At 46.7% G+C, this 11,863-nt stretch overlaps 1 protein-coding gene across 2 annotated transcripts in view; it reads left to right on the forward strand.

Annotated features, from left to right (window-relative positions):
- Positions 1-11,863, forward strand: part of man1a2 (mannosidase, alpha, class 1A, member 2) — a 157,410-nt gene that overhangs the window by 129,090 nt on the left and 16,457 nt on the right. For both annotated transcript variants that reach the window (XM_059968368.1, XM_059968369.1), the window contains one exon: positions 279-394. In XM_059968368.1, the coding sequence (XP_059824351.1) occupies positions 279-394 (116 nt within the window). The remainder of the gene's footprint in view (positions 1-278; positions 395-11,863) is intronic.

Here is an 11,863-nt window from a genome sequence, read left to right on the forward strand (position 1 = left end):
TTGACTTTTACATTTCTTCAATGATTACTGTTCAGATATAATAATATTTGTGCTTAATTATTTTTCTCAAGAACTAGTCATTTGTCCAATAAAATGTTAAAGATGCATTTTATTTTTAGTTCTATTTTCAAGTTATTAGGACTAGTTTCCATAGTTGTGAAGGTATTCCTTTTGCAGCTTCTAACCAGTGCTTTGTGTTGTTTCTTGCATGAAATTATCCTGGGAATTTTTACGAAGGAGGTGAAACTGCATCTTTATAAATGTGCTTCTGTTCCCAGGCCATCGATAAATACTGCAGGGTGATTGGGGGATTTTCAGGTGTCAAAGATGTCTACTCTTCATCGCCAGCCTACGATGATGTACAACAAAGTTTCTTTTTGGCTGAAACACTAAAGTGAGCAAAAAACTAAAAGAATTTAAGTAGAACTATTATTTCTACTAATAACTGCTTTAAAATGTATTTTGTGCTCAGATTTGTGCTTTTTATTATTCCCATTAGTTGCCAGATTTTCCTCTTCATTTTTAAAAATGTACAAAACAATTCTCTGCAGCATTGAAAGTATGCCTGTTAGATTTATTCATTATTAGTTATTATCTCTAAATATACCTCCAGTCAAGTTTATTTTCATAAGCACAAGTACTTCAATGCACACGACTTAATGCAGCAGTATCACAGGCACATAACATAACAAAGGCAGCATTCATAAGAAAAACAAACATAAACTATACACAAGTTTTATGAGGCAGAACACAATTAGAACAAATATAAATGCCCACATTACTGCAAAGCTATCAAACTGTTACTAAATTTTGGTGATTAGGGTCTTACTGGTAGTTCAAGAGCAGAATGGTTGAAGGGAGGTAGCTGTTCTAGAACTTGGTTGTGTGGGACTTCAGGCTTCTGTACCTCCTGCCTAATAGTAGCTCAATTAGATGGCTTGCCCTGGATGGTGGGATCTTCGTTGATAGATGCACCTTCTTTGAGCAGCAGGCCTGTAGATACTACTAAAAGTGGCAAAGGGTGTGCCTGTGATGTATTGGGCAGAGTCCAATACTCTCCACAGATTCATACATTATTGTGTATTCGAACTAACTTACCAGACCGTGATGCAACCAATCGGGATACTTACAATAGTACATCTGCAGAGATTTGTTAGTGTTGGTGACAATCTGAACATCCTTAACCTTCCAAAAAAGTAAAAAACGCTTGTCTTTTTTGTAATTCCACCTATACCTTTAAGCATACAGTGCCTATAAAAGGTACTCCCCTATAAAAGTGGATTTAATTTGGTTTCTTTTCACACTGATCAACAGAAAAAGGCTTTCATGTCAGCGAAAACAGATCCCTACAGAGTGATCTAAATTAATTACAAATCTAAAATATAAAATAATTGATTGCCTAAGTACTCTGCCCTTCAAGTCAGTATTTATTAGATGTACCTTTGGCAGCAATTACTATCTTGAGTCTGTGTGGATAGGTCTCTATCAGCTTTCCACCTCTGGGCACTGCAATTTTTCCCCATTCTTCTTTACAAAACTGTTCAAGCTCTGTTGCATGATGATCATGAGTGAACAGCCCTTTTCAAGTCCAGCCACAAATTCTTTATTGGATTGAGGTCTGGACTCTGACGTGGCCACTCCAGGACATTAACTTTGTTGTTTTAAAGCCATTCCTGTGTAGCTTTGGCTTTACGTTTGGGGTCATAAGACTGGAAAAGAAACCTTCTTCCAAGTCGCAGTTCTCTTGCAGAATGCATCAGGTTTTCCTCCAGGATTTCCCTGTACTTTGCTGCATTCATTTTACCCTCTACCTTCAAAAGCCTTCCAGGCCTACTGCAGTGAAGCAACCCTCACAGTATGATGCAGCCACCACCACGTTTCACAGCAGGGATGGTGTTTTTGATGATGTGCAGTGATTGGCTTGCGCCAAACATCACGTTTAGTCTGAAGGCCAGAAAGATCAATTTTGGTTGGAAGAGTAGTCGCAGGAAGATAGTACAGGAGTCTCCTGAGGTTATCTTCCTCCAAAACAGATATACTGCTTTGGAGTCTGTTGGAGGAGATGCCTCATCATGCGAAGGCAGCAGTAGCCAGGATTGTGGCACCATTGGTGGCTCTGCTGCGCATGAGGGCAAGAAAAAGAGTGGCGGAGCTGTTGTGGTAGAGGATTCCATGGTAAGGGGAATAGAGAGGAGCTTCTATGGCTGCAGACGGGACTCCCGTATGGTGTGTTGCCTTCCGGGTGCAAGGGTCAGAGATGTCTCGGAGAGGCTGCAGGGCATTCTGAAAGGAGAGGGTGAGCAGCCAGCTGTCGTGGTGCCTGTAGGTACTAATGATATAGGAAGAAAGGGGGATGAAGTCCTACAAAACTGAATTTAGGGAACTAGGAGATAAAGAGTAGGACCTCAAAGGTAATCATCTCAGGATTATCACTGGTGCCAAGTGCTAGCCAGAATAGTCGGAATAGTCGGAATAGCAGGATAGCTAGAATGAATATGTGGCTTGAGTGGTGGTGCAGGAGGGAGGGTTTCAGATTCTTGGGCCATTGGAACAGCTTCTGGAGGAGGTGGGAGCAGTACCGTCCAGACAGTCTACATCTGGGCAGGGCCAGGATCAATGTCCTAGGGAGATTGTTTGCTAGTGCTGCTGGGGAGGCTTTAAACTAATATGGCAGGGGGATAGGAACCCACACAGAAAAGAAGAGGGAAGTGATACAGAGACCAAAGCTAGAGTTAGTGAAGAAAAGAGTAAGAGCACGGTGCATAAAAGTAAAAAGCAAAAATTGCTTAGGTCACTAGATTCTGAAAGGACAGTGAGTATAAGGGCACTTTATTGAAATGCCCGTAGTATTAGAAACAAGGTTAGTGGACTTGCTGCTCAGATCAGTACCAAGGCGCATGATTTAGTGGCCATTACAGAAGTCTGGTTGCAAGATGGAGATAACTGGGAATTAAATATCCAAGGGTATCAGGTAATACGGAAAGATAAGCAGGAAGGCACAGGAGGTGGGGTGGTGCTCTTGATTAAGGATGAGATCAAGGCAATTGTGAAAGACGATATAAGATCTACGGAGCAGAATGTTGAGTCCATCTGTTTAGAGATTTGTAAAGGGAAAAAAATCACTGGTGGGTATTGTGTATAGGTCACTTAATAAAAAGTATTGCAGTGGCAGAGGCAATTAACCAAAAAATAACCGAGGCTTGTAAGAACAAAACGGCAGTTGTTGTGGGGGATTTTAACTTCCACATAGATTGGGTGAATCAGGTTGGTCAAGGAAGTCTTGACGGGGAACTTCATAGAATGCATCAGTGATGGATTTCTTGAGCAGCATGGTAGTGAACCTACAATGAAAATGCTATCTTAGATCTAGTCCTGTGCAATGAGACAGGTAAAATTAATGATCTTGTAGTCAGGGATCCTGTTGGAAAGAGTGATCATAGTATGATTGAATTTTGCATTCAGATGGAGGATGAAATAGTTAGATCTAAAACTAGTGTATTATGCTTGAACAAGGGAGACTACAACGGGATGAGGGAGGAGTTGGCTAATGTGCATTGGGAGCACAGGCTATTTGGTAGGACAGTTGAGGAACAGTGGAATACTTTCAAAGAGATTTTTCACAGTGCTCAACAAAAGTATATTCAAGTCAAAAGTAAGGACAGTAAGTGTGAGGAGAGCCAGCCTTGGATAACTAGGGAAATAAAAGATAGTATTGTGGCGGCTCATTTCCTAGCGTATTCGAACCGACTCACAATTAGATAGCCTACGGGGGTTTGCGAGCACAGAGCTTTGGAGCCTCTTCGCCATGGGGGGCCGGTTGACAGAGGCTTAAAAGTGAGGCTGAAGTTTTCGAATAAAGTTTTTTTCCTTCGACTGCAGTTACCAACTCCGTGTCGTAATTTTAGCGCTGCGTGTAGCACACCGCTACAATTGGTGACCCCGACGGTCCAAACGATTTTTGGACCAGAAATGACCGACGCCGCCTCTGTTCATGCGGTTTCGTTGAAACTGCCGGGTTTCTGGACACAGCGCCCGGACCTATGGTTCCAGCAAGCCGAAGCCCAATTCCACGTTCGCCGGATCACCTCAGAAGACACCCGCTACTACTACGTGGTGGGCTCCCTCGACCAGGACACAGCTGCCCAGGTCGCGGAGTTCGTACAGTCGCCCCCGGCAGACGGCAAGTACACGGAATTCAAAGCCCTGCTCCTCAGGACTTTCGGACTCTCACGGCGCGAGCGGGCTGCCCGTTTACTGCACCTGGATGGCTTGGGCGACAGACCTCCATCGGCTTTAATGAATGAGATGTTGTCTCTGGCCGAGGGACACACAGGCCTCATGTTTGAGCAGGCATTCCTGGAGCAGCTGCCCGAGGACATACGCCTGCTGCTGTCCGACGCGGATTTCAGTGACCCCCGGAAGGTGGCAGCCCGGGCGGACTTGCTGTGGAACGCCAAAAAGGTGAGCGGGGCGTCCATCGCGCAGATCTCCCAGCCACGCTCCCGGCAGCAAACCAGTCCAGGCCCGGCCGCAGAGCCCACTAACCCCCGGCCCAATGAACACTGGTGCTTCTACCACCAGCGGTGGGGCGCAGAAGCCCGCCGTTGCCGCCCGCCCTGCAAGTTCCCGGGAAACGCCAGGGCCAGCCGCCGCTGATGGCTACGGCGGCTGGCCATCGGGATAGCCTCCTGTATGTGTGGGATAGAAGGTCGGGACGCCGGTTTTTGGTCGATACTGGGGCTGAGATCAGCGTTTTACCTCCGACGAGTTACGACACCCACAGCAGGGCACCGGGTCCCCCCCTGAGGGCCGTGAATGGCAGCACAGTAAGGACCTATGGCACCCGTCAGGTGCAGCTACTGTTCGGCCCCAGCCAGTTCACGTGGGACTTCACACTGGCCGCCGTAGCCCAACCGCTTCTGGGTGCGGATTTTTTGCGAGCTCACAGCCTGCTGGTTGACCTGCCCAGGAAGAGACTGGTACACGCCGAGACCTTTCAGACGTTCTCCCTGGGCGCGGCCCAGTTGCCAGCCCCTCACCTCGGCTCCATCACGCTGTCCGACAACGACTTCACCAGGGTCCTGGCGGAGTTCCCATCGGTTCTGGCACCGCAGTTCACAGCAGCCATGCCCAGGCACGGCGTACAGCACCACATCCCGACACAGGGACCACCCCTCCATGCCCGTGCTCGGCGGCTTCCCCCGGACAAGCTCCGACTGGCGAAGGAGGAGTTTCAGAGAATGGAGGAATTGGGGATCATCCGGCGGTCCGACAGCCCCTGGGCTTCCCCCCTGCACATGGTGCCCAAAGCGACGGGGGGCTGGAGACCGTGCGGCGACTACCGCAGGCTGAACGAGGCTACCACACCGGACCGCTACCCTGTGCCGCACATTCAGGACTTTGCGGCAAACCTGCACGGCGCCCGGATCTTCTCCAAGGTCGACCTTGTCCGAGGGTACCATCAAATCCCGATGCATCCTGACGACGTCCCCAAAACGGCTCTCATCACCCCGTTTGGCCTCTTCGAGTTCCTCCGCATGCCGTTCGGCCTGAAGAATGCCGCACAGACGTTCCAGCGGTTAATGGACGCGGTGGGACGGGACCTGGACTTCGCGTTCATCTATTTGGATGACATCCTCATAGCCAGCGGCAGTCGTCAGGAGCATCTGTCCCACCTCCGTCAACTCTGCGCCCGACTGAGTGAGTACGGTCTTACAATCAACCCTGCCAAATGCCAGTTCGGACTTGATACCATTGACTTCCTGGGCCACAGGATTACTAAAGACGGGGCAACCCCTCTGCCCGCTAAGGTAGATGCGGTCCGCCACTTCCCCCGACCCACCACGATCAAAGGCCTTCAGGAATTCGTAGGTATGGTCAATTTCTACCGCCGCTTCCTCCCTTCAGCTGCCCGGATCATGCGCCCCCTGTTCGCCCTGATGTCGGGTCCGAGCAAGGACAATACCTGGGACGAGGAGTCCGCCGCCGCTTTCGTTCAAACGAAGGAAGCTTTGGCTGACGCCGCAATGCTAGTACATCCCAGAATGGACACCCCTACCGCCCTCACAGTGGACGCATCAAACACGGCAGTCGGTGGGGTGCTGGAGCAGCTCATCGCAGGTCGCTGGCAACCCCTGGCGTTTTTCAGCAAACACCTGCGGCCACCCGAGCTCAAGTACAGTGCTTTTGACCGGGAACTGTTGGCGCTCTACCTGGCAATCCGGCATTTCAGGTACTTCCTAGAAGGTCGGCCCTTCACCGCGTTCACGGACCACAAACCGCTTACCTTTGCGTTTACGAAAGCATCCGACCCCTGGTCATCCCGCCAGCAACGCCACCTGTCCTACATCTCTGAATACACAACGGATGTCCGGCACGTCTCGGGTAAGGACAATGTCGTGGCGGATGCGCTCTCTCGCCCTACCGTTCATGCCCTTTCCCAAGGGGTAGACTTTGAGGCACTGGCAGAGGCACAGCAGGTAGATGAGGAGATTCCGAGTTACAGGACTGCAGTCTCTGGTTTGCAGCTCCAGGACCTCCCCGTGGGCCCAGGTGAGAGGACCCTACTCTGTGACGTCGCCACCGGCCGGCCCCGTCCGGTCGTCCCCGCAGCCTGGCGGCGACGTGTTTTCGACTCCATTCATAACTTGGCGCATCCCTCCATCCGGACAACTGTCCGGATGGTTTCCAGCAGGTTCGTTTGGCACGGACTCCGCAAACAGGTCAGTGAATGGGCCAGAACGTGCATGCACTGCCAGACAGCCAAGGTTCAGTGGCACACCAAAGCCCCGCCGCAGCAGTTCCATCCCGCCCACCGGCGTTTCGACCACATTCATGTGGATATCGTGGGCCCCCTGCCAGTGTCGCGCGGAGCGCGTTACCTCCTGACTATCGTGGACCGGTTCACAAGATGGCCAGAGGCGGTCCCGCTCACCGACACCACCTCCGAATCTTGCGCCCGAGCCCTGATCGCCACCTGGATATCCCGCTTTGGTGTACCAGCCCACATTACCTCCGACAGAGGCGCCCAGTTCACCTCCAGCCTGTGGTCAGCTATGGCCAGCCTTTTGGGGACTCAGCTGCACCACACTACTGCCTACCACCCACAGTCGAACGGGCTAGTGGAGCGTTTCCACCGTCACCTGAAGTCGGCCCTCATGGCCCGCCTGCGAGGAGCCAACTGGGCGGACGAGCTTCCCTGGGTCCTTCTCGGCATCCGCACAGCGCCCAAGGACGACCTGCACGCCTCGTCGGCCGAGTTGGTATACGGCGCGCCCCTGGCCGTCCCCGGGGAGTTCCTACCAGCCCCGAGGGGGCAAGAGGAAGAACCCGCTGCAGTCCTGGGCAGACTTCGCGAGAAGCTCGGTAACCTGGCCCCCATACCCACTTCACAGCATGGGCGGCACCCGACCTGCGTACCCAAAGACCTACGGAACTGTAAGTTTGTGTTTGTACGAAGGGGCGGGCATCGGCCACCGCTGCAGCGGCCATACGAGGGGCCGTTTACGGTGGACCGCCTCAAGCCGGCCCATGTGGACCTGGCACAACCGACCGAGTTTCCGGCGCAGAGGCCGACCTCCCAAGCAGGTTCTGGCCCAGGCTGTGGACATTGGGGGGTGTATCGCCGGTTCTGGGGGGGGGTTATGTGGCGGCTCATTTCCTAGCGTATTCGAACCGACTCACAATTAGATAGCCTACGGGGGTTTGCGAGCACAGAGCTTTGGAGCCTCTTCGCCATGGGGGGCCGGTTGACAGAGGCTTAAAAGTGAGGCTGAAGTTTTCGAATAAAGTTTTTTTCCTTCGACTGCAGTTACCGACTCCGTGTCGTAATTTTAGCGCTGCGTGTAGCACACCGCTACAGTATCAAATTAAAAGCTCATGTACAAAGTCACAAAGAGTAGTGGGAGGCTGGAGGATTGGGAAAACTTTAAAAAGCAACAGAGACTAACTAAGCAAGAAGTAAGGAAAGGGAAGATAGGGTATGAAAGTAAATTAGCACAAAATATAAAAGCAGATAGCAAAAGTTTTTATAAATATGAGGGGTGATTGATATGTTTGTGGCCTAAGGTAGAAGGAGATGAGTTATTAACTTCAAACTTTCTGCATAATCACTCAAAGAGTTGACCTCCATGTGCATCTAACGAGAGCTGTATAACTCATCTCCTTCTACCTTGGGTCACGAACTTATCAATCATCCCTGCTGTGGACACTTTCTGGAGTTCCAAGATCCATATGCTCCATGACCGCTGGACTAAGTGTTAAAATGTAGGAGGAGGACTATGTTGAAAAATAAATGTGCTAGATTTTCTAAAATTGACTCCTTCTACCTTAGGCCATGAACATATCAATCACCCCTCGTAGATAAAGTGTAAGAGGTTGGTTTAAGTCAACGTAGGTCCCTTGGCAGATGATAAGGGGAAATTATATTGGGTGATAAGGAAAGGACTGAGGCGTTGAATGACTATTTTGTGTCGGTCTTCATATGCCATGGTGTGCAACAAGTAAATTCCCTTTGCTTTGTTAATCTCTTGTAAATCCTATGGGATAACTACAGGACATGCCAATTTTGTTCCAGAGGTTATTTGATAGAATTTAGCTTTAAAACTATGTTTTACGAGTTTAATATTCATGCATCAACAATTACAACTTCTCCATATTAACATACTTAAAAGCTTCATCCTTGGATATGTTCTTGATCACTTTTGTATCCTGAATGGGGTCTTCAGTAACTTTGAAGCAATTTAACTAATAATTTTAATTTGTGAATCACATTTTCTTTTTCTCCCCACAGTAGAGTCTAAAAAATAGGGAAAATTAGCAAGTATAAAAATGGGAAAAATTATCAAGTATGAAAATCTAAAAATTCAAACACTGAAATGTCAGCAGATCAAAATTGTTCATTCCCCCTTTGTTCGATACTTAGTTGAATGACCTTTTACAGCCAGCAGTCTTTATGGATAAGTCCCGGTTAGCTTTGCACAATGTGATGGAGCAAGATTTGCCCATTACTACTTGCAAAATTGCTCATGCTCTGCCTGGTTAGTTAGGGAGCGACAGTGGATGGGAGTCTTGAGGTCTTCCCAGAGATGTTCTATAGGTCAGGACTCTGACTAGGCCACTCTAGGACATCAACTTTCTTCATTTGAAGCCACCCCATGGTTGCTCGGGCATTGCATTTTGGATCATTGCCCTGCTGAAAGATGAACTTCCTCCTCAGATTAAGCATTCTGGCAGAGGCTGGCTGTTTTTTTTAAATCCAGGGTCTCTCTGTATTTATCGCTTTGTATCTTCCTATTAATCCTGACCATATTTCCAGTATGTGTTGCTGAAACGCATCCCCACAGAATGATACCCATCATACTTTACTGTAGGATGGTGTTCCCTGACTAATGCGCAGATTTAGATTTACCCACACATACCGCTAAAAAAAAGATATCTTTGCCTGGAATGTAGAAGAAGATCTTGTGATCATATGAGACTAAAGTGGAACTTATTGGGCTCAACTCTAAGTGGTACATTAAGTGTTAATGTCCTGAGATTGGGATTATTGACATTGAGCAATTCTTCCTTTGTGTAACAAGACCTACTTGATTGAATTTTACCAGGGCTTCTCAATACCAGGCATAGTCAAGTTGTGCCTTAATTTTCAGGCAGTCACTCTTTTCTTCATGTCCAGAATTTGCCTGCTTCATTTCTGGCCTACAGCATCAGTAGCAGAGAAAAGGCACTTGGGAAAATAGTAGGATTAGGTGGAGTCATCATGCATTTATGAAAGGGAGCGCATGTTGAACTAATCTGTTAAATGTCAAAGGTTCTAAGTAATTAAATGGATAAGAGAAAACTAGTTAATATGGTGTATTTGGATTTTTAGAAGGCCCTATCAGGCCTAATTGGATCATATGGTATTATGGGTGATATGCCAGAACAGTTAATAAAAGAAAGACAGAGAAAGCAATAGTCAGGTCATTTTCACTGAGCTGCCACAGGAACTGGTGAACCATAGCTGTCAGCCTATATTATTGACTGGGAAGAGGGCATCAAGTACAATAAATTTTAAGTTATTTGATTAAGGAAGGCTAGTATCGGTTTGAGCTGAATTGAAGATGTAGGCATAATTAATAGTGAACAATACAGCAAATGGAATAATGTTTTATTTGCATTATTCGACTTTTGATGCAAGTTTTCTTTGTGGAAGAAAGCAGAGTATTATTTAAATAGTGAGATTTAAAAGTGAACTGAGTGTTCTGTATCATTCAAACTTGCAAGAAATGTTTAGGAGGGAAGATAGTTTGTTGGTTTTATTGCCAGAGGACTTGTGTCCAATAGAAATGTTGTGTATGTGTATACAGCCCTGGTGAGACTGTATCTAGAATATTGTGCATGGGTCTAGTCACCCTTCTGAAGGATAAATTCATGTTTGAGAGCGTGTGTTGAAGTTTCACCTGATGGATTCCTAGGGTGCTGGGATTAGTCAGGTTTGTTATCACTGTCTTATGATATGAAATTTGTTGTTTTACGGTAGCAGTGCTGTGCAAAGACACAAAATTGCAAGGTAAGTTGTAAAATAAATATATAGTGCAAAAATATAAAGAAGTGTTCATGGGTCAGAATCCTATGACAAAGGGAAGAGTGTGGTCTTCGGGCTGCTGTATTAAGCAAGCTAGGCATGTATTTCCAGACTTTTGAAGAATGGTAGTTGATCTGATTAAAACATACAAAATGGATAAAACTCTTGAAATGGCAGATGTATAGTTTATTTTTCCCCTGACTGGGTGTCTAGAACTAGAGACAATGATCTCAAAATGCAAGATCAGCTATTCGAGATGAGAAGGAATTGGTTCAGAATCAGGTTTAATATCATTGGCATTTGTCATGAACTTTGTTTTCTGGCAGCAGTACATTGCAATAAATAATAAAAGAAACTAAATTACATTAAGAAATATATATTAAAAAGTAAATTAAGTAGTATAAAAAAAATAGTGAGGTAGTGTTCATGGGTTCTTTGTCCATTCAGAAATTTGATGGTGGAGGGAAACAAGCTATTCCTGAAACGTTGAGTGTGTGTCTTCAGGCTCCTGTACCTCCTCCTTGATGGTAGCAATGAGAAGAGAACATGTTCTGGTGATGGGGGTCCTTAATAATGGTTGCTGCCTTTTTGAGGTATCGCTTTTTGAAGGTGTCCTCTGGTGGGAAAGCCAGTTCCCATGATGGAGCTGGCTATGTTTACAACTTTCTGCAGCTTTTTCCAATCCTGTGCAGTGCTCCACCCAATACCACACAGTAGCACAACCAGTTAAAATGCTCTCAGAATCAGAATCAGGGTTATTATCACAGGCATGTGACATGAAATTTGTTAATTTAGCAACAGCAGTTCAATGGAATACATAATCTAGCAGAGAGAAAATAATAATCATAAAATAAAACAATAATAAACAAGTAAATCAATTATGTATGTCGAATAAATTTTTTTAAACGTGCAAAAACGGAGATACTGTATATTTCTTAAAAAATAAGGTAGTGTCCAAAGCTTCAATATCCATTTAGGCATTGGATGGCAGATGGGAAAAAGCTGTTCCTGAATCACTGAGTTTGTGCCTTCAGGCTTCTGTACCTCCTACCTGATGGTAACAGTGAGAAAAGGGCACAGTATATGTGTAGAAACTTGCAAGTCTTTGGTGACATACCATGTCTCCTCAAACTCCTAATGAGGCTGTCATGCCTTATTTGCTTCAAAGGTTAGTGAAGTGTTGGAATTCATTAACCAAGAAGGGCGTAGGGCTCTATCAATGAGTAGATTCAAGACTGGAATTAATAGATTTTGAGATAGTAGGTGTATTAAATTCAATAAAGTGGCACGAGAGTA

This window comes from Hypanus sabinus, chromosome 4, assembly GCF_030144855.1.
Source record: "Hypanus sabinus isolate sHypSab1 chromosome 4, sHypSab1.hap1, whole genome shotgun sequence".
In the NCBI taxonomy this organism is placed as follows: domain Eukaryota; kingdom Metazoa; phylum Chordata; class Chondrichthyes; order Myliobatiformes; family Dasyatidae; genus Hypanus; species Hypanus sabinus.